The 24,992-nt window shown below is 29.4% G+C and overlaps 1 protein-coding gene across 1 annotated transcript; it reads right to left on the bottom strand.

Moving 5' to 3' along the window:
- Positions 1 to 1,920: 1,920 nt before the first annotated feature.
- Positions 1,921 to 20,597, bottom strand: LOC132714309 (homeobox protein MSH-C-like). Its single transcript, XM_060697151.1, has 3 exons — positions 20,016 to 20,597; positions 9,197 to 9,366; positions 1,921 to 2,229 (listed from the first exon to the last, which is right to left on the bottom strand). The coding sequence occupies exons 1-3, from the start codon at positions 20,572 to 20,574 to the stop codon at positions 1,969 to 1,971; spliced, it is 990 nt and encodes a 329-aa protein (XP_060553134.1). The 5' UTR covers positions 20,575 to 20,597; the 3' UTR covers positions 1,921 to 1,968.
- Positions 20,598 to 24,992: the final 4,395 nt, after the last annotated feature.

Here is a 24,992-nt window from a genome sequence, read left to right as displayed (position 1 = left end):
GCATATATCATGGAATTGCAGAAAGGTAGATGTAATTTATATAGGTTTATTGTGATATATTGATACATAATACCAGAAAACATGAACTAGTATATCAAAATTACTAAGGCATATAGCATTGAAATTAATTATCATTTAAATACTAAGTGGAATATTGCAGAAGCAATTTATTGTTAAGAAAACCATTGAAATAGTACGGAGCAGGTGTCTCCTGTTTTTCAAAACAACCAAAGTTAGAATAAAGCATAAAATAAATGGATTTATAAGAATCTAATACTATAGATAACAATAATGATAATAAGAAAACAAGACAAAATTAGCCAACCTGAGCAAAACAATGATGTGATATTAAAACGTTAAAAAGTCAATTAAAATAAAGTATATACAACGCACGAATTGAAAAAAATAACTTAATATCATTTTCATTTGAATCGTTACGGGCAAATGGGTGTTACATCAAATTTCGCACCCGGAAGGATGAACTGAGATTTTATATGCTGATGTCATTTATAGGCTCGTGCAATAATTTTCCCCATACTTTTAATGGCTATGAAATTATTATTTTTATTTTAAAGTTGTCCATTTTGATATCTATGAGTAAACGATGGAATAATCTATACAGTGTACACACAACTGTGGTTTGAAATTGGCTGTCATATATATCAAACTTTAACGATAAAAGGTATTTAAACTACACGCCTTATGATGCCCTACAAAATTTCAAAAGCTCAAATGGAAGGAAAATATTTTAGTAGTGAAAGAAATTTATAAAAATGTTTACAAACCTATTGGCACATCAAATGTTAAATGCAAAATATGTCAGATTTGCTACCTTCATAAAAATATGTCTTTTACGTTATTAACAGAGAATGGGCTGTTTCTGCGTAGTTCAAACATTAAGTTTAGTAAGTGCTTTTGTCAATGTTAAAACACTTTACATTTTGTTTTCATTTGACGACATTTTTATTAAGCAGAACATATATTTTAATATATACACAACTAGTACAAATTCGGAGAGGTACTGCTTGAAAGGTTTCAAACATCATGGTAAAACAACAACTTAAAGTAAACCTAAATGGACAGTAAGAATCTGGCAATATTTTGTTAGGAAATACTTCATTACGGATGATTGGTACACATAATGCAAAACATCAAAAGTCTAGGAATAAGTATATACACACTCTATTCTGTTTAATAGCTACTCATCAAGAATTTTGCATGCTATAAATCAAATGGAGAGATGTAGGATTATAAATATATAAAGTTTATCATAATTGTTTGAAATGTATATTAAAAGATCATTACATAGCTCCAAAGGCGTATAATTTGAGATAATTGGGACAGTCATACTTGAAAAATATAATTAGAAATAGTTTAATGACATTGTTTTTGTGTAACATTTTATAATAAATCTAATTCAATAAATAATTGCATTATATGTTTTACTGACAACAACAGCATATGCGCCTGATTAAGGTTTTTAAGCTGCTGACAACTAAGAAAGCTACGAAATGGCTACACAAGTTGTGTATTAAGTGTACCATGTCTCTAGGGAGAGCACTACAAATTGCCTACAGATGTCCATATAAAATATGTTAATCTTTCAAAGCATTCATATCCATATTTACAAGGACATTATATTTATTATAAGTAAATGACGTCATGTCAAAATATATGCACGGCCGTGCTATACTGTATTTTTGCGAAGCACGGATATTTATTTAAAAATATGATAAAAATATAGATAATATATATTGTAAAATTTTCAGAATCACAATAACATTGCAAAGGTACATACAAATCACTTTTATCTTCTTTATAATTTACCATTCTATCTCTAAAATCGTCTTAAACATAGATATTTTAGAAATCATTATATATATATATAAGACACTCGAACGACACTTTGTAAATCTTGAGTCGACTAACCATTTCTTAAGATAGTCTTTAGTGGAATGGTAAGTTTATTTATGTACCACTTGTGTTATGTCTAAACGGTAGCGGTGCGAAGGCTGAACAGTGTTGCAAAGCCTCGTGTAATTGTGTTAATGACCTTTGTGAAGCATCCGGGTTGGCTAAAACCATAGAAGACCCAAAGCAGGATGTAGATGGAGCGAATATAAATTTCGGATCGCGTCCTTCCGCCTGTTCAGTTCCTTGATTTGTCGTCTGTTTTGTTTGGTTATTTCTTCTTTCTCTTGCACGACGGTTTTGAAACCATATTTTCACCTAAGAGGTATAAACAGATAATACGTTTAAAAGTATACAATTTAAGAAAAGAAAATAACAAGTCAAATATTTTATTGGCCACATCATACATATGTTACTTGTCAAGTTTCATTTGACGGTATAATATACATTGCAGAAAAAGTATGATCGATTTAATAATACATGTATATCATTATTTATCAGTGTTTAAACAGTGTATATATTATATTAATTTAACATTATAAAATGTTAAAGTTCAAATCTAAGCTATACAAATTTTGCTAACTGAACAATTACATTTTAGGTTGTACATTCTTTTATTGGTACGAATTTATTCATATTAGACAATAGGCAATAATATATAGGTAAACCGTGTTTCTTCAATTCCTTATAAAATATAGACAATCTAATGAAAAATAATTATGCTTTTGGTACATCAACGTTGATTTTATTCAATATTCGTATATTTTCCCTCTCCTATAGCTAATCTACGTGAAGAGCAATTTAACCTTGATAGCATTTACACATCATAAACACTTAAATGAAGCATATACACTTTTATTTGCATGTTTTATTATTTTATTAATAACTGATATTGAAACCAAAATGTGGTGCTTTTATCTTTTCTGAACCCATAACAGAAAGAAAACGTTCAATATTTCATTTCTTTCAGTCCATTTACACAATCGCATTTAAAGCAATATTGAGAAAAAAATAGAAAATATCAATTAATTAAATGCTTAAAAGTTGATACTTTGGTTTATTGTCTTAAGAAACGTAAGTTATAATAACATAGAATGATTGAACCAGGAGTACATATTAATTTGTTTAAGGCTATGATTTGCTAATTTTATTCATTATTTTTATCATGAGAGCGATGCGTTTATTTTGACATGTCCCTTCTGTTCAGCCGTTTAACCGTGTTTATATGACCCGCCCTCCGGCTAACCCCACCCTCTTATTATACCTAATTATCACCCAGGCCAGTGATATTTGGCTATAAACATGTCACAAGACACCAAAAGCATTTTTCCACGAGCTGAACGGGGATTATAATTTCATAATAATAGACATTTAATTAGAATTTGAAAAACTCCAAACGCAAAAATGAGATTAAAATGGTCGATGTTGCTCCATCAAATTATCCCAGTCCTGATATTGGCGAAATATAAAATTTGACACCCTGTGCATGTGGTTTAATTTCATTTTAGAAATTAGACATAACGGAGAAAGCTATAATTTTCTTAGAGGTACCAAGTGTTCTTCCGTCATATCAAATATCGTGGAAACTTTCTTAATCAGTGTGGCAACATATGCTTTAATTTGAAAATATAAAATTATTTCTATGAATAATACATTCAGTAACCATTTTTCTTGTTGAAATAATACATTCAAATACTTTTTTGTTGAAATCATACATTCATCATTTATTTTTTTCGCAGTATCGAAGAATTTGAATATTCGAAGTGAATAAAGAACAATTTTAAATATATGTTATCTCAAACAAGAAGATATTAAAATGTCAGTAAATTATATCATTTGAATCAATATGTAACATATATTTATACATTTTTAATAACAGTGCCGCTGTTGTCACATGATATATTTACTGCAATTGTTTAAAATTTAGAATCTAAACCTGACTGGAGTTTTAGTTTTGTACTCATCGTCTGTCTTTTTATATAGTTCCTAAAAGTATTGAAAAATTTCAGTTTAACTAGATATCAAATGATATAATGTGTACGTCCCTTGATAACAAGAAAACTGTTGGGAAAACTTTTAGTAACATATTTTAAAATCACATAATTTAGGAATTTACCTTTTAGGCAAAATGACTAAGTATCTCATCTTATGGGTTCAATACGATTTGATTTGAATTATCTTGATATTATTCCATTTTTCCTCTCAAAATACATACTAGTATGTTTTACATGCTTTATGTAGTTTATTGTACTGTTATTGTTTCTTCACTATTTTACTTATCAATATAATTGAAATTCTTATAAACAGTAACATGGATTACTAACTTTAACCGTTATTATGAGCTTTAAAGGTAGTAAAAACTTAACAACTATGCCTTTGAATTCTTTACTTTACAATGAATACCCTCGCTTTAAAAATCGTCTTATTTTGATGAACAGAAAATGAGTACAGGTAATCTCTTTACGGTATTATTGCAGACGTACATTAGTTAATATTGTAAAAAAACATTGTAGGTCAGGGTTAGTCAAGTCTGCTATCATTGACGTCTAAACCCTCACTCTTACAAAAGTTACGATTCCAAAATACATGTATAAAATAGTTAATATGATACAGAACTTACTAAATGTAAGGCATATGAAGAGTAAAATATTACTCCTCCCATTGCATCCATATACAGATTTTGTATATTTTTTATATTTTTTTTCTTCAAAATTAATACCTTTCCAAGAATCATCTTAATTTCTACAAAAATTTATTTCTGAAACAAAATTTAACTTGTCACTGCAAAAAATGAATGCATCAAACGAAATAAAAATAATTCAATTATAAACAACCGATAAGCAGAATGATAAGGAGCATCTGTTGAAGGGATGTATATTATCAAATAGCTGAATAAAGTAAGAGAAAAGAACACTATTAAGCGACAATGAAATGGGATTGTATTGAAACGAAGACGTTTTTGTTGTGAAGTCAAGCTCGTAAAAACAATTCATGCCTATAATCAAATTCTGATTAACCTGGAAAATACAGTCAATTGATACTCCGAAAATAACTTAGTATTGAATTATTGTAGGGAAATATTCAATTGTGTTCTCCTCTTAACATCATTAATTTTTTTTGTTCTAATGTTCACGATTCTTAAATATCACACGCGTTTGAGAAATAAAAGCAATAACCGTAGAAAATAATTGAGTTTACTGAGTAGTCTAGCGGCAATTTCTTCGTAAAAATATCGGACTTGAAATTGGCATGATTGAAGATTTTGTTTCCTATCAACTAATTTTACTTCTTTATATTCTGCGCACCTGAGCCTGTTCGGCACATCTTTAAGATGACATTATTGACTTTTTCAAGATAATAAACGTCTAAAACAAATGATAATGACGTTAAGTTACTCAAAACAAAACCCTCTTTTCTTCACAATTTAAGATCATATATACACAGGTGGCAGGGACAGGTTAAATTTTCACTAGCATTCTTCTTCATTATATTCTTTCGACACTACAATATAATTTTGATTTAATGCATTGGAAATCTTTTGAATATAATAATAAATCTGACTTAGTATACTTGTTTTGAAATAAAAAAAAAGTGATGTTTACAGTTAAATTTTAATAGTTTTTTCTCTTTAATAAATGTGTATTTTCCCATTTTAAATGTTATGCAATTTTTTTTTCAAATTATTTATGATATTTCATATATCTACCCCTCATTTTTTCATGATTTATTTCTTAAGGCATATGTATGGAACTTATTTTTTATGATTTATTTGTTGAGGCATATGTGTGGAAAAATATTTATCTTTGTTTTATTTGAATTCATCCAAAGTAAGACTGATATATTTATACGTTAAATAAAATTAAAAAAAAATTATAACAAAAAACGAATGTCAATGCATATCCGCCTAACTTAGCATTTCATTAAGATATAAATTGTTTCTATGAACATGCCTCAAGAAGCATTTTTGCTTGATGTCTTTTAATGAAGTCATAAAATGTAGATTAATTCTGATATAATGCAATAATGATAAGACAGCTATAGTTGTGATATGCACTAATAAATATGTAATTGACTATAGATATACATAATGATAGATTTATTGGTTAGTTTGAGAATATTTTACCATGTTATCAGTGTTATTACTTTTATCAAATTCAAAATGGATTGCATGGCTTTATTCATTTTAACTGTTTAAGTAATGAATTGCTTTAAAAGATGAAAAATTAATCCTGTTAAAAGTTACAGAAGTCGTCAACGAAAAACTGATTTCTTCACTTTTCAATATACTATTTGAATAGAAAAGTTCAAAGTGTATTGGCATTCAGCAAAATCATTAGCCTTTGGCCATTTACGAATATATCATTATGGCAAAAGACAATACAGGTGATATAAATACAAGCATAAATATATGCACAATAATAATATGTACGATCAGTAGACATTGATAAGCAAGATTATATATACGTAAAAATAAAGCATTCGTTATGAATTTTGTAAGATTAAATATGGTATTCATATTCTTTGAAGGCATTAATTTATTAATTATTTGTAAAGATGAACATAAGAATTGGCCTAGACATTTTGATCTCAGATCTCTGTATATTAGACAACATAAAATAAAATGATATTCATTTTCAATTTAATTTTGACAACATATTTTAAATTTCTTATATTTCTATCAACATTGTTGTATCTACCAGTTTCTACCCCAAGAACACGAGAGTCAAGTCGTATTTTTGTTACAGCTTTTCTCTTATTATCGTTAAAATAATATCTAGATATTTTTCAAATTCAAAAACGGTTTTATAATTACAATAGCTTTCCTATTTGGCAGAGCCGAAATACCGTATTGCCAGTCTTGGATGAATGGCCTGTTATCCTATTTTTGAAAATATTAAAATAATTCATATTACTAATCTTATATCAGTAAAACTTTTTGCCCAACATATACCGCTAATATTGTCACAATATGATATATACTTGTAGTCAAATCGTTGTTTTTCATCATTTTCAGCCAAAACTTAACGGGTCGTTCTTTACAAGTAATTGACAAAGAGCATCGGCCCAGCTCAAATGAAACAGCATAATTTGGTGTCTGTTTTTAACCATTTTAATATATTTACAAAATGTAAGATGTAGCTTATCTACATCCTTATAATTATATACACCCCATACTTCACATCCATATGTTAAAATTGACACAATCAAACAATGATACCTATTTGAATAAAATGGTCCATAAATTCAAGTATATTCTGGAAACTTGTGTCAGTAAGAATCAAGCTTACAAATTATCACTCGATAAATTGATATATCAAATATGGTTTCAATTTTGACTTGAACTTACAGACATTTCAGAGTAAACATTCCTTCATATTAACAGAACAATTGTGTGTTGTTTTTAAAAACTGACTACAAAATAATAGAATTCAGATAAATCTAACGGAGTTTCAATTTAAATATTTCGTTCAAATCTGTTGCTCAAAGACGGTATTTATCAAATGACAAATTATTTAAGTTTTCCACTGTTCTATTTGGTGAAAAGAACGGAGCTTAATTAATTAGATATTTATATGATACCACACATTTTGAATTGTAACTTACATCATTTCATTATATGTGAACAGTTAATATCAGACTGATGATGAATATATATCAGATATACTGATATATTGAATAAGAAAATTAATTAGTCGCTGAATGTATATCAAAATATTCAAAGCATATTGTGTATGTCTCTGTTCTAAAATTTCCTACCTATGATTAGAGATATAATGATTATTTTGTCTTCAATTTCTTTCAAAGCAATTTTGAAATCGACAGAGAACGAAGAAAATCTTGATTTAGAATGTTTTTTCTTTATAAAGTTATTTGTTGGTTTGTCTTTATCTTATTCTACCAAGAAAAATTGACTAATCCAATACTCCGTGGTCATATATAAGTTTATATGATTTCAATAATATATATGTTTGATATCTTGAAACTGCATATACTTTTGAAATTAATTTGTAGTTGACTTTAGACTTGTTCAAGAACTTTTTATTATATCTTTTATCAAGCTAGGTAACTTCAAACACTCCATGCACGTTACGCACGAAATTCAGTACTTTAGTATATTTTTTCCTCAAATATATACGTATATCTGTTAGTGCGGATAAAACGAAATAACCTACATTGCTTTTTGAATGCCGACGCTTTCGTTCCAAACGTTATTTTTCTCCTTTCGTTTTTTTTCTCGTTTTTTTTTAATATATGAATTGACATGTATTATATTTGTAAAATGGTTATATGTACCGTTTATATTTCGGGAAATTAACATGTTTAAACTAAAAAGTTGACGAGAATTAAATGTACCCATAAATATCAGTTTCGATGCTTTGTTTTGTTTATATTTATTTCTTTGTTTTATATATTTTTTATACTAAATGACTCATCGATTAAATCTCTTTATCTATTTTATTGTAAAAAATAAATACAATATCAATCATAACTCTAGCTATAAAAATATGCAACCTGACGTCATACATGCACCTTAAACTACTGAGAAAATCCTTTGTCCAGATTGTAATTCAATAGTACATATTTGTTGCAGTCGATAGAAGTTATACCTTAGTGGTCTATTATATTGAAGCATTTTAATTTCCACGTTAGCAATTACTCAGATGTTGCAAATATTTCAAAATTAGAAAATTGTTTATTAGAAAACTCGAAGTGTCATAACGTTTTAAAATATCATTAGAATATTGTAAAGGAAATAATTCAGTCAAAAGTAACTAAATAGTGCTTCAAGAGATAGGGAAATCTTAAATTAAAGTTTCGTGTAATATCACACAATATTTTATTAGTTTACGGACATTCGATGTCTTTAAATAACTCATAACCAAAACAAATTATTGACAAGGTATAATCATATTGTGGATGCCGCGGAAACAAATGATCTTTTGTGTAAATAGCCGCAATGTAATGTTGGTTTTCAAATCAAATCATTTGAGAAAGTAAGTTATGGGATGCAATTTTATTAAGAAAGTATTGAAAAGAAAAATGTTTTCCCCAGAAGTATATATATCATAAGATTTCAGTCTCAAGTATGCAAATTTAAAAACAACTTTATGATTTTTTTTAAATTTCTTTTTTGTACCCTTCATATTAAGAGGAAACTTAAAATATATTTACATTTGATAATTTCTTACTAAATATGTGCATCTCTCTTTTTGATTGCCAGTATTTATACAAAATGGTATGTCAATATATTTTGCAAAAAAAAAAATCAGAAATAGTAATATACCCTTGTTTCTGTAAGATTCAGAGCTGATGAGAGCTCTGCAACATCCATACTGCTTAGATAATGTGTGCGACCAAACTTCCGTTCTAAGCCGACCACTTGATGTTGTGTAAACGGAACACGTGGGTTTCGTCCTAACTTTCGTTTCTTGCTGCTTTCCTTTTTCCTTGTACCTGGTAAGAAAAAATGTTTGCACTGTTAAAGTATGCAGGATGGTCATTACTGCTATATAAGTAAGTACATTGTATCATTACAAATAACAGCTAGTTTTGACGGATATGCTCGGTCAAGAGATGGTCTGCATATGTAAAATTATATCCAGTATTTGAGTGCACTATTAAACTAATTTTCATTTATAAAAACTAGTTCTATAGCAAAACCTTCAAGATGTATGGATATTTATCAATTGTAAGTTATTACAGTCTTAATGAGTAGCTTTATTATCATTCTGAAGTTTAATAACTGTAAATTGAAATGGCAGCCTAATAGCACCTTCTCATGTTTATTATTTTGTATTATATTACGGTCCATGTAATTGCAATTTAAAGAACATTAAGTCTTAATTTCAACCACATGGCTCATTCAATTATCAAACGACAATGGGAAAATAATAATGATTAGATTAACAAGTACCATATTCCATGATATTGTTTTACCTAAATTATTAAAAGAACTGTCAAAAGATTGCATATTATAATTATGAATAATCCTAAGTTGAACACGAAACGCAAAAATTCACATCAGTTCGGTTTAATCTTAGAATTATAATCAAATAATGATATCTTGGAAATAAAACATGCTGCTCTCTTTCATATTTGAAATATAGAAATTGTATTAACTTATGTTTTCAATATAATATGGGAATCTTAATTATTACATTTTAAATGGTAATTTATTGAAATAAGTCGTTTGAAGGCGTATTTCTGAGATGTATGAATTAAAGTAATGTGAACAGTTGCGTAAATCAAGTATGGCAAACATTTGAAGACTGTCCGTATTCAATATTGTATTCTAGGGATAACCTCTTTATATTATTTTTATATTCACAATAGTATAATGTGTCAAGTTATTGTGTGAGCTGTAATTATATGTCCTTTGTTTCATCTGCTGGGAGCGTTACAGATGCTGCATCGTCCATCGTCTCCAATTAACAAACCAAGTTGGTTCACGTGTACATGTTCCATGATTATAATCCTTGTTTTCATTTGTCTGGAGTGACCTTTTAGTTTAGAATGATAGAGCCTGTACATGGACAGGAAGCCAAGGTAGGACACGATTAAGTAAGAATAGTTTTACCTTACATGTTATGATACATAGCATACAAAAAGTCGCCTTGATAAACCAACTGATTTACAAATCTTGACGACCGTATTCTTACGTATGTCATAATTGTACAATTTGACTTTTGTTTGGGAAACTTGCATTGTTGACATTTGCAAATAAGGAAAAAATGTTATTCTTTATGGCGTAGGCATTCTATTAATGGCAGGACCCTCGACATCAACCTAAACAAAATTGCAGACATAATTTAATTACTCTGTTTATGACTGAACATTTGGGGTTACATTTGCCACACCTCGTATTTCTTATGTAGCACTCTATGTAGTCTGAATGGTTGATTGGATAGAAAGTGACATCTTACAGCAGCAACAAGGCTCTTGTCACTACATGAAGGTAAAAAGTCCGAGTCGGAATTGTCCACGCCCAAACCTCATGTCGATTTACTGAAGCACTTTCTCTGTTTAATCTTATATTCCTGAACGTATTGACTTTTTTCTTGCTATATCGAGAAGCATTTAACAGCGAAAAATAAAGCAAAAAGCCGAAGGATACTGGCATATCTTTATCTTAGCTTAACTTCATCTTATGACGATTGTTTGTCCCAATTTTCTTATTGTTATAGTTTTTTTTATTCAGTAGTAGTCTCTATAGATATTTCTAGTTTTATTTCTCAATAAATCGTGATACTAGTATCAAATAAAAAATATTATAGTCAATGTCTTTAATCTATTATTTTTTCCTTGTATATTATGTACATGTATATATACATGTAGTTTACAATTACAGAAGACGCTATGTCGAGTTATTTATTATAAAGCATTTAAACAAAACACCATGCATTTTGTGCTAACAATGCCAGACAATTAATTTATTTCCATGCTAACAAGCCTATTGAAAGAGAATCGATAAGACATGATGAAACCTCATTTTGTATATTGACGTCACATCTGACGTTAAATGGCGATTACTTATATACAATACGGTACCTCGTAAAACAAAATATATAGTCAATCACGTGAACTAATTCAAGATATAAAGTATTCTGAGGAAAGGGCAAATATAGACATTTTTTGATGAAAAATAAATAGATATAAAACAAATTTAAGTATTTTCTATAAATACGGGATTTATTTTCATCGAACAATATGCTCGCCGGAGACTCGCATAAGCGTAAGAATACATAAAATGAATACATGTGTTGTCATTAGTAAAGACTTTGATTAAAAGAATTTCAGAAACTTGTATATACTATACCTAAGATATAAAAGATAATAACAAAGTACAATCTTGATCACGACTTTCAAACTTGTCCATTTTAATTTTGTATAGCAGTCCAAGAAAATGTAAAGACTCTCTAAAAATATACATTTAAGTAAAAATAATCGTGAAGTTTACACAACTAAAACAAAATATGTATAGATTTCATTGGACTGCTTTTAAACTGTTTTAGAGAAACATTTCATTCACCTTTATGAAAGAAACATTATATTTAAAATTTAGGAGTCAACAGAAAATTTAACTGTTAAACAGGTAAGAGTTCCAAAATCACAGTAGCAACATATTTACATAAGAAATAACTTTTGTGTATTAATTAAATTAGTTATCTCAACCATAGTTTTCATCTGAAAGTATAATGTGAAATGTATAGTGTATTATTAAGTGCTCTTAATTAAAGTTATCTTAGACACTAAATATGATTAGGATCCAATTTAAATCATATCTTTATCCCGAAATGCTTACATTACTTCCAGAGACAGTTAGTTTCCTCAAACATTAAACATATCTAACCTTTCAACAAACGAGGGTTGGTCAATCTGTATTGCAATATACTCGTAAAAAAGCAATGTACATATTTTACTTGATTTTGTTTCAACCCTTTAATATATAATCCACAGAAACACAAAAATTCAGACATTTTATCAAGTCTTTTGTTTTCTTTAAGGTATATCGTATACCGTTAAACAAATGAAAGATTCAAGCCATTCTCTACTCAAATAACGGCGACCTGCAAGATCTTTTCTTTCAGTTCTGGAAAGAGTAAAATGTTCCAGAGTGTCACATATGGCAAATGACACATTTTATACGTTCCTTTTACTGGTAAGTAATACATGCAAATGGGGCAACCAATCGGGTGGTGATTCGTTAAGCATCCAATAGTCTTCTTTCACAATCGTATAAATCGACCCTTTTGGAATCTCTACAATATGGGCTATTTGATAAACTGATATCTTTGTCAATGATAAACTTAAATTAATGAATTTTTTATTAAACTTAACAGCTAAATGTTTTCTGTCGGACTTGCGTGCGTCTTCATACGCCGCTTTTCATGGAATGGCACGGAAGTGTCACATTGAAGGTTCCATGATAACCGCCGTATGAACACATCTGCGGATGTTTCTAAATTCTAAATTTTACTATTTCATGTTTAAATGTTGAATTCTGCTTAAGCCGGTGCTAGGGGGCGTGGACGGTAACTTGCACTTTCCAGTACCGTCCATGAACAGGCTCAATCAAACCGAGCCTGCAACATTTTCAATTTTGCCGTGTTGGGCTTTCTTTAGGGATTCTATATTTATCTATTTTCAATTGACCCCCTTCCATTTTTGTATGTATGTATCCATCTTGTAACAGCTTGAAAACAATTCTCTACTTCTCATTATTTTCATAGATAATTCAAATATTACTTAGTGTATTAGTAAAAAGCTAAACATTCCAAAATTTGACCTTCCACGCAACTCTGTTTTTCAACACTTTAAAAAGAATGTGTACACTAATTTTAGATTAAAATTAATACATTTAATAAAAGACAATATTAGGTATTTGGTATCATGGTACAAAGTGTGATTTGAAACACATTATGGTCAAGTCGAGTCAGATACTTTATTGGCAAGAATATATACATGTTCATCGCCAAGTAGCTTTTTGGCGGTACAATACAAAGTACAGAAAGGTATGATACATTATACATTATACATATACATATGTTCCAGTGTACAATAATTCAAATAAATGTATAAAGTAGATTCATTTCTTAGTTCCATCGCTGAAGATAAAAGCTTTGCTAAGTTGACAATTTTACTTTTTGTTTGTACATTTCATTATTGATACAATCTATTTAAAATCAGCTCTAAATAACGTTTCGCTTTTAGATCTAACCGTGACCATATACGAAATCATTTCTGGTGACCTTTCACACAGCAAATCATCGGCGAGCTTTCATAATTTTGAAAGCGATGTCTAATTTTAACCCTGGGAAAACCAATACTGAGTAGGTTATTTTCACGATTTCGAGAACAAACATGGCGTTGTCCATATAGCCGACAAGTAAACTGGCAAAACAATCTTGCCCATTAAAAATTGACACTATTATTTCAAGTTGATTTATTACAAATTACTTTAAACATTTTTTTGTAACAAAAATCAACAATTTGTTTAAATTCCGCGGATAACGGTAATTTATTACTTCTTCTAATGCCTAGTAAAAACCGAATTGATTGCATCGCTAAAAATTACTTTCTCGGGAAATCCGAATTATAAGAAGGAGAAACATATACAGTGTCGTCATCAGATATACATAAAAGAAATAAGTAGATCTGAACTTTAGTTAGATTGATATTTATATGAATTTATATAAATTAGGCCACGAACAATAATATCTAGGTAAACATAATGTTTTTTGTCAAGTCATTATAATATTGACATACTTGTTTCAATTTGTTTCATATATTGCATTTTGTACAGAAACGTTGGTTTATTTCAATATTTCCATTTCTACCCTCTTCAAACATTGATGGCATCTAAATTCTAATGATGTTTTAAATTATTAACACAACTTAAATATTTCTCCTTGGTAAATTCAACTTTAAATAAATTATAACTTTCTAAATTAGAAAAAAATACTAAGTTCAAGACACTATTGTTGTAGTTGCTGATCATAAATTCTTTGTATAGCACAGTTGTAATATTATCATTATTCCATAGATTTGTAAAACCCAAATCTGAGAACAAATCTTTTACATTTTTTGACCTGCTAGTTAACAAATTACCATTTGTTTCTTTGAAAAACACCAGTTTGTATAAAAGAGAATTTGGGGATTTCATAATTCTGTACAAGTTCTGATTTTCGCAGAACTAATAAAGGATATCGTTCAAATTCATCTAGAACCGCTGATGTTGAGTTTGCTGGCGTATACCAAGAACTTGTTTTCAAATGAACTTTTTCGATGGCGGGTGCCTTATGAAAACCCCATACCTCTGAACTATATGTAAGAATCAGTAAAACAATACTATCAAATATTTGCATCCATTCTGTTTAGAAAATTTACTATGGTACAAATACGCATGATTTTCACAAGAGAAATTATACGTTATATTGCAATCCTCGTATGCTGATTTCAGTCATTTACAAGTTATGATCGCGAACCTTCGATTATTCAGATGTATTTTATGGTAACTCGACTTTGAATTTTACAAAAAAAATAATAATAAAAGATTTCTTGCCCGAATTAAAAGAATATAAATTTGATTAAGACCTGCGTAGTGTCCATCATATACAACACATTTTTTTTTTAACTTATTTAGCTCTTGCATAACACCTTTATCTCATGGAAATGACGTAGTTTCTAATGAAGGCTTGGGCAATATTTCTCCATTCCTGAGCAAGGGCTTGCTTGAGTTCCAGCAGATTGCTAGGGGCTACTGGTCGCTTTCTCACACGCCTCTCCGATTCATCCCACAATCTGCTGGAACTCGGGCAAGCCCTTGTTCAGGAATGGAAAAATTTCCCCAAGCCTTCATGAGAAACTATGTCATTTCTATGAAACAGAGGTGTTTACACGTTTTTATAGCCATGGGAGGACACACAAATTATAAAAACTGGCTAACATACAGATTTGTTGGATTAAGAAAAAGTTCATTTTGTTACGATTTTACAGCCATTCTGCGATTTTTAATTTTACAGTAGCATATTTGTTTTGTTAGTTTTTTTCCTATTTTTTCGTCAATGAATTGTAGATAATAACCTAAATAGTGAGTATGATATGTTGAATTTTGTAACAAAATCCGTCCACAAACAAACAATTTATACCGAAAAATGTAAGTGTCGGGTTATAAGTGCCTCAGATACAAAATGATTTAAAATGAAAAGCGCATAATTTAAGCGTATACTTAAATCAGGCTAAGAATCTCACAATAAATAAATAAATAAATAAAAATAGATTTACAATTTAATTCTGAGTATAACAAGAACAAAAGAACAAAAAAATATAACTTATATAAACAAAATTCATATAAAAAAGAAAACTCATCATTTTCTTTCACGACAAAGGCAGATTTTATTGTGACCAATTGATAGTTAGCGATAATGCCCCATTTGCTAGCAAATCTTATAAAATTACACCTGTCACAAAAGGGGTCGTTTGACTTCTCACACATCCTTAACAATGTGGCGATTTGACAAAAGACCGTTATTTTATGACTGTAAATGTGCAGAATTGATCACTTTTAAAACGAAATAATTACTTGCAATATTATGAACAGTGATAAAAGTGAATAAATGTATTAAATTTTAACAAGCTGACCACACAAAATTGACCGAAACCATGTGAACGATACAAATTGTTTGAAATTTGAATACTTTGAATGAGCATTTTGAAGTGCTTTCCCGGCTTGCTATTTTTTTTTAGCTGTAAAACAGTTGAACCATTTTGCACGTTATTCTTTACAAAAGTCAGATACAATAGAGGCAAAATTGAAATTGTCTTTAACCAATTAACAATTCAAAAATTACAAAACTGGAAAATAAACTTGTTAAATGCATATTTTCGGAAATCATTAAAACTGGAAAATAGACCATCTACTGTTGATTAAAGACATACATTTATGTTTCTTCATTTCTCGCAATTTTGATTATGCATGATATCTTTTCTTAATTTTGTTTAAAATGTCATTGATTTAATTCTTCTGCAACATTTTTGCCTGTAATGGATAAATATGTAGAGTAAAACAATTTCTTCCATATCTATTTTAAAAGAATGGTTAAGAATTACTTTTAACATGAAAGTTAGAGAGTATTGCTTATAAATAACAGTTTTGTTGAAAACGTTCCTAAGTATTTTATTGGATTTTTTGTTTAATAATATTTTCAAACGCACGCGGTGATCTTCAGTATTACCAGTAAGTTGCTACGAGGTCACTAAATAATTTAAAGTCTTTTAGTGACAGAAGTTCCAGTATCTAAAGAATCAGCTAATCAAAGTTTGTTTTTTTTACATTTTTTTTAAACTCATCTCTTCGAGGATTATTTAGGATTGTTTTAAATCGTGCATTTATAAGTCATCTAAATATATTATTCAGTTATGTTTCTACCTTCGGCTGTGCTTCAATTCATTACATTTTATTTTATTTCATTTCTTAAGCTCTCTCTTTCTCTCTTTCTATTCTTTCTTTTTTTTCTTCTTCTTTTAGAGATAAACGTTATTTTACGATTCTTATTTTTTATTCATTATTGTACAACGCCAATGAAAATGTTTCACATATAAATAATAGTTTAAGAATAAGAAGACATACAAGTATAGATTCATTTTTTGAATTTTAACTTACTAACAAAATATATTTTTCCTCATCATTATATTCATTGCTAATTCTAGCACATTCCATTAAAAGTATCTTTATGCCTCGAAAGCTAATTAAATATACAGTATAGCTTTAAATGAAAATAAAAATCAGTGCACCCTAATATGATTGTTTTGTCTGTCGTTATGCAAAAAAATGAATGAAAGAATAAAACTGGCAGAATAATGAAACCGAAATGGAAGAGTTCTTAAGCTCATCCCCTAATATCTATTTAGAGATTAAATTTCACTTATTGTCTTTGTAATTTTTTAAATTGTTTGTTAGTATAGTTATGTACATGTATATTTGCTACTTTTGTATATAAAGCTGGTTAAAAGAGGAAACCCTGAATGTCATGTGTTTTGAAGAAGAAGAAAAGAAATAACTGAAAGTATTATGTGAGCAGTGGAAACATATTGTTTGTATACCAGTCGTATTTTTATCATGAATTCTTTGATAATGATAGTAATATTAATAAAAGAACGTAACTGAAAATGAAAAACAACCATGTTGAAATATTGTTTTGCCGCATAAAACGTTTTTATTTGCAAAAAAAGTAGTTAATTCATAAATCTTGTTTTCATATATGCTGTATAAGGAAAAAAAGTAAAGTAATTTGCCGACAATTAGATGCAATTTATCGCCAGTTATTCGTTCTAGTGCATACATATAAAGATGATAGTTAATAAAGTGTTGCATGTAAATTAACTTTCTTGATATGTTTCTTATCTTTTGACTTTATATACCATCTGCTCTAATACTTGTATTTGTATATCTTAATTAACTTTAAGATATTCATATAACTGAATAATGAATAGGGGAATAAATGATTAATAGTAAAAGGAAATTGTATAGAAATTATAAAAAAAAAAGAAAAGGCTTAAGAGGTTTATTATTATATCATACATTTTTTTCCTTTTTTCTTTTCCTTCGATATCATAAATTCCATCACTAAATGAAATTGGAGATTGAATACTGTTTATGCTGGTGTGCTAGGGGGCGTGTGTTGAAGTTAATTTAATTCAGAAGATATCTACATGTATTTAAAACGATGCCAGACATATATTTTAAATGAGATTTTCTGAATGTATGTTACAGACGACTGAAGATGATACAGTATAAAGGTCAACAAACTATGTTTCTGGTCTACGGACAGATTGACATAACACTTAAATTATATCATAAACCTTTTTTTACTTAGAGGTGTGATATCCCCTCAAAAGTTGAAGTACAAAATATTCTTTCATATTAACATAAATCAACAATAAAAAATAGATTTTTTCTTCGAAAAATGAAATACTGTAATGAATACTGTAATGAAATATAGCTTTTCATTACACATTCACATCACTCACGCTATTCATTCACATTATTCACATTATTGTCATATATTTGAATCTGCTGACTTACGCCTTTATAAATAGCTCTAGCTAGAATTAAAGATCTGAAAGCTTGTACACTGATAAGGACCAATCATGGTGCGTCCGTGGTTCAGTGGTTAATGTTGTTGACTTCAAACCATTTGCCCCACACCGCTGTGGATTCGAATCCCGCCAGGGACTTTAAATTATTTTATGTAAGGAAGCTATCCAGCTTGCTTAAGTATTGTCGGTGGTTCTAATATGGAGTCCTCCCATGCCTGTAATGATGCACGGAGGGTTATTTGAGGTCTTTCTCTAGTAAAGCTGGAATGTCGCCATAGAACTTTTACTGTGCTGATGCAACGTTAAACACACACAAAAAATAATAGCAACTAAAAACCAACACCAACAACAATCATTAAATCATTTTTGCTACGTTTTATGAAAAAATAATTATCAATCTGTATATTCCGAGCAGCGAATCAGAAAATAAGAAAAGTGTTTTTCTTTTACTTTTTACTAGACTAGTAAGATTTAAACAGTACCGTGTAAAAGAAAAAAAAGAGAAAAGAATTAATGATAAAACATATTGGTGTTTTATGGAAAAATAATCAAACATAAATCTGAAGTTAAGTTAGATAAACCATTCTGTCAACAGTGTAAATAGAAACAAATTTAATGTTGTTTTCATACATACGTCAGAAAGTTATCTTAAAGTGTTTTCCAGCGGTTTATATGCCTAAATGTGATATATTTAAATCAATTATTGTATTTTAAAATATTTTTAATGCTGAAAACAACATACGCTTACAGTTTACAGTACATACATCTATTATATTTGACTTTTTCATTCAAACATTCCGATTGTTCTTTTGGTTCACCTACTCATATACCAGTATATATTAAAACGGGCAAATATCTCGAATATATGCTTATTTACAAAATGTACAAACCAAAGTGTGACCAAAATAAAATAAAAAACATGAACATTGGGTTAAAATATATAAGATTAAGATGTTTACGCATTTGCATGCCTATAGAAAAAGCTTAAGCTTAAAAATACAGAAACGATTTATTAAAGTTAAAGGCACCGTAATCCTCAAGAATATATCTGTTCTTTTTTAGAAAGAGTAAACTGTTTTAATAATATATTTAGAGCATGTTATGTGCTTATCACTCGAAGAAAGCAGCGTTGAATGTGACATTATTTATTATACAAGATAATAAATCGTTCTTACTTTACTAAATACCAAAACACAAAAGAAGTAAAAGATGAGGACATTTTTGGAAACATGATACCGATTTAAAAAGGTTTTGAGCAATAAAATTAATAACAGTATTGGGACTTAACGGGCATTTCCTACAAAAAAAACTTTTACAGGAGAAATATATGTTCCCACAACACGTTTAATAAAATACCGGTATAATGACACTTAGATAAATTCATTAAATAAAGAAGTATTTCAAACTCTTTAGTTTTGCTAAATGCATAATCAATGAGGCGACTCAAAATGAAAGTTCCTTTTGCTTTTATAAGATGTAAATTTATATAAATGAAAACAGCTTACGTTGAAGTTTTGGTGGTTTGTATCTGGTGCAATGAAGCCACTCGTAATGTGTCGACTCATCAGTGTCCGTTTCTATTTTCATATCTTCACTGTTACATTCAATGTCTTCGTCTTCATCACCGTCATCGTCCTCATTTTCTGAAAATCTTTCTTCTGTCACTTCTCCAACTCTGCTAGTGCTCTCGTTTGAAAGAATGCGTTCGATAGAAAACTTTATTTCTGAATTCTGCCCCGGCTTAAAATGTTCTTGTTCGCTTTCATTATTTTTTTCCTTGCTTTGTTTTGTTTCTGATTGTAACTTTTTTCTTTTGTTGTCAGTTTCTTCTAAATTATGTTGTTGTTGCTGCTGTTGCTCCTGCTGTTGTTGTTGCTGCTGCATTAAATGATTTGAATGAGGGTAATATATGTCGTGTTCTTGAGCATTATAGAAATGTTGACGTTGGACTGTCGGTATAACTAAATCCGGACCAAACGTTCTCCCCATTGTATTATATTGACTCGGAAACATATAATATGCCTGGTATCTACCAAAGTACGATGTTAACATCCCTTTAAGCATTTAATCTGCTCTGAAAAAAACTTTTCCCCCTGTCTTTTAATAATATTAAAACTATTTTGTTGTCATAATTCTGAGCTAATGCTGAAAGTCAATTTGTGAGAAATAGCTTCAATTTTTAAAGTCTTAAAAAGTTTTAAAAAACTGGAATCTGCATTCATATTAAAAAATCTTCCCCCGGGGTTTACCTCTGACGGCAATTGGAGGGAAAAGGGCGCGGTAGCGGGACTTATAATTTTTCGAGTCCACCCCTGACCTCTAAAGGGTTTATCAATTGACGGGGATTTTTTCCCCCATATGTTAAAATTTAAAATTTTTAAAAAAAATTCATTCATTTTAAGAGACTGCAGACCTATTACAGATGTTTCAACTTTGATAGTTTTCTGTTTTAACTTACCTAGTTTATATATAATTGTTTGAAAAACAGCTTATAATCACTTCTAAAGTAATAAGGAAACAATTAGAATAATTGGTAAATGCTGTAGAAATTTTGTTTATGTTTTAGAAAACATTTTACATAAAATTATATTTTAATTAATTAGGTCATTTAAAAAGATCATAATGTACAGTGTATATGGATAATTTATCAGCAATTTTTGTTTAAATATATCAATGCACATTGTGGTGATATAATATTCTATACCCATTTTATCTAAGCAGTTGGATTTAGTACAAATGCATTCAAGTATTTGTATTATATTTTTTCACTATTTGTTTGATTCAGCGGTCCCATTCAGACTTACTGTAAAAAGCTTATACACGTGCAAAGGTACCGAAAGTACAAGTCAAACACATTCTGGATGATCGTTATGGGTATATAGACTAGAACAGAAGGGAAGCCATATTCAACTGCTATGAAAAAGTAAAAAATATATATGTTACAGTTTCATACAATACGGGGTGTTTTTTTTAACAAACAAAAAGCATTTAAAAAACGAAATTGGTTTTGCCGCCCTCGACCAAAAGAGAAAAAAAACATGTTTTGTACATAATTGTCTTGTATTATCTTATCATAATTACTGCAACTAGATTTCTTTTTAATAATTTATAACAAGTGTTCGTACAACGATTGTTAAGTTTTTTTTAAAGACGGAATTGACAAGGGAATATAAAGATATTTGCCTGTTAGATTTGATAGGGTTTAGAATATTATCACTTTGATAGAAATTACTGAAACAAAAGAAAGGTAGATCCATATAGGTATATAAATATTCTATAAAATTAGTGAATCTCAAACATATGACGTATTTTACGTAAGATGTGCAATACATACTTAAATGGCCAGTAAAGAATGATCTGTATCACACACCCGTGCCGGTTTTGCGACTCTGTAAAAATGTTACTGCACGGCCGATGCATATATATTTTGACGTGCGTCCATTTGCGGGTTATACAAATATAGTGTAAAATCTGGAAATTAGTAAGATCCTCGGAAGCATTAATTTCACAAACAAAATTTTTACACGAAAATTGCAGACCCCAGTTTGTTTGAAGGTTCTGTACATGAGGGATAATGAAATGTGCAACATCCCTCACAGCCCCCTAGCACCGGCTTGAGCGGTACTCAATTTTCAACACTTAGAATCAATAATCCCGAAGGACCAGAAAAATATAACATCACTGAAGTGAAGTACGGACAACTTCTTACGGCGTTTACAGAAAAGACACGCGTCAATGAAATAAATGATTTTTTTCGCTTTAAACAGCTTTGGTATGTAATAAATAGAATGTTATATCCGTACAGATTCATTAGTGACTAAATTCCAATGTACATTTTGGATTTATACAGTGGTATAAGTGTAAAGTAGATAGAATTTTAAAGAAAGCAGCAACAAGAGTCAAAGAAGATTGTCATATAACATCAGTTGTCAAGTATAAGCGGATAATACCTTGATACCCCCCGACATTTCTCTACATTAACACATGTATACTCCATTCACGGAAACTGAACTCAGAGATGGCTACATGTACATGGGTTATTAAAAGTGCTATTTAATGCACATTATGCCTCAGAAATACACTTTTTTATATTTTTTTCTTTCTTTGTAAATGTCAAACGTGTTTTTAATAATGAATAATGGATTAAGAGCATGCTAGATGCTTTTCAAAAGAAAAAGTAGCGCTGAACCATGCAGTTAGGTATCGTAAAGGTAGCAAAATGTAAATAAAGAGTATTTTGACTCCCATACTAAATACTTATTCACAATAATTATACCAATTTGCAACAAAACTAAATATGCAAAAGATAGTTCATATATATAGCAAATGCGTATATTTTTGGAAACTGTAATAGGATACAAAAATAAACAGTTTTTGAGAAGTAAAAATAATACCATTTATGTGGCATAATGTGCCTTTAAAATATAAGACAGCTCATTTGTCTTTGCAATGGTAGAAAAACAATTGCACGTCTACCACATAAATTGATATTATGGAATTATATACGGCACCTATATATTTTTTCAGGTATTAAAGTTAGATTTCTATCAATAAAATAAGATTTATATTAATTTGCATTGCTAAATCACACTTTTGGCGTAAAATGTATTATATTTAAGAGTTTCGACATTATACTGTAAAACAATAGCTTATTCAACTGTATTTTAAGATATCGTTCTTATTATATTTTCTTCTTTTAAACAAAAGAGAGAATGATATAACCGTATAATCATAAACGCTTATTAAAATCGTATTTCAATCACGAATACAATAACGATAAAAAAAACAACATTGTCGTCTGTTGAATTATAACAAGACGATTGTAAAATGATACATGTTATCATTTCATATATGTCAACCATTCTATATTATATTTTTCTGTTAACACTAAACGTTTGTTTCCTTAATTTTTTTAATAGATATTTAGATACACATAAATTTCAGATCTTTTTACCACACTTGCTAATTGAATCATAGATTCGTTCATTTTTATGAACAAAATATTTCACATTACTGAATTCTTTTATACATGTATCATATTTTGATTTACAAGCTAGAAAATACATGCATCAAGAACTGTTATTATCGGCAACATCAAGAAAATACTTGCGTCTGACTCTATTATTACCGCTTAGATGGTGTGAAATTATACGTGCCATAAAGATGATTTATTTCGGAATTAAGTTTACTTTATATCATGTTATAGATATGACATTTTGTGAAAAGATCTAAGCGCTTATGATATCTGGGAAATTTATATCTTTTAATCAATTGATGGTATTACAACGATAACATAAATATAAATCTAGACGTTTCAAAAAATAAAATAATATCTTATAAACAAAATAGCGGGAAATTAAAAGAGCAATACATCACTTGAAACAGCCAACTGTTCAATGTATCAGTTAGAATCAATTAATGAGGTACTAATGTAGGATTTGTTTACATGCGACAGTATTGTATTTTAAACAGTTTTTCTGGAGTTCATAAAATCACATTTACAATAAAAAAATGAAAGGTATTTACGATGTAGAAATTTTAGGTTGAATTTCGGCTAATATAAAGAAAATAATTGTTGAGGAGGAGAATGGGAAGCAATGAAATCAACAGAATAAAATGAAAATTGCAGACTCGGTTTGACTCAATTCCTGGGGGATGGTGGTCTGATGGAAAAATGCAACATGCCTCATGTCTTCTGGTACCGGTTTTAGCGGTATTCAATCTTCAACACTAAAGTTGCTGGTCTCAATGATCTCGAACGACCTCCTCGGAAATAGATAGCAAAATCTGGAAACAAAGTGATCCCTCGGAAGCATTAATAACAACAAAATTACAAGAGAATTGCAGACTCGGTTTGATTGAGTCTGTACATGAGGGATAATGAATACGTGCAACATTCCTCACGCTCCCTAGCACCGGCTTGAGCGGTACTCAATTCTCAACACTCAATAGCGAGACGTGTGTTCGAACAAACGAACGAGTCACCACTTCAGTTTCCTTCTCACTTTTAAGGGAGTTAATAAAACCTAACAGAAAACTTTTTAAATTGATATCCTTCACCGCATTATAGAAATAACTTTATAGAAACTTCTTGATATAAGATACCTTGTAATATGATAGAAAATGAATTCTGTGTCTTTACTTACAATGAATAGTGCCAACAAAATCAGAAAGTGTAAAGGACAATAATCATATAGTAAAGGACATTCAAATATTATTTTGATTTTATGCATAGTAATTTTGTCATTTCTTTAAAGCATTTTACTAAGAAGTACAATTGTAGGATTTAAGTGTAGTGAATTAATTTAATTTAATTTAACTAGACCGGGAATGTATCTGGGCGTAAATGTTGCTTAATAAACTGTCCATCCTGAAATACATTCTGAGGATTAAAATCTCAGCTATCAAATCTTATGGAACCCATATGGGTCCCTAATGGGCATTTAAATGGATCCATGTGTGCTGTCCGTGTGAGATACCCA

This window comes from Ruditapes philippinarum, unplaced genomic scaffold (assembly GCF_026571515.1).
Source record: "Ruditapes philippinarum isolate M1 unplaced genomic scaffold, ASM2657151v2 ctg525_1_1_1_1, whole genome shotgun sequence".
Lineage (NCBI taxonomy): Eukaryota > Metazoa > Mollusca > Bivalvia > Venerida > Veneridae > Ruditapes > Ruditapes philippinarum.
Note: the sequence above shows the minus strand (reverse complement) of the source record. Positions and strands in the feature narration are given on the sequence as shown.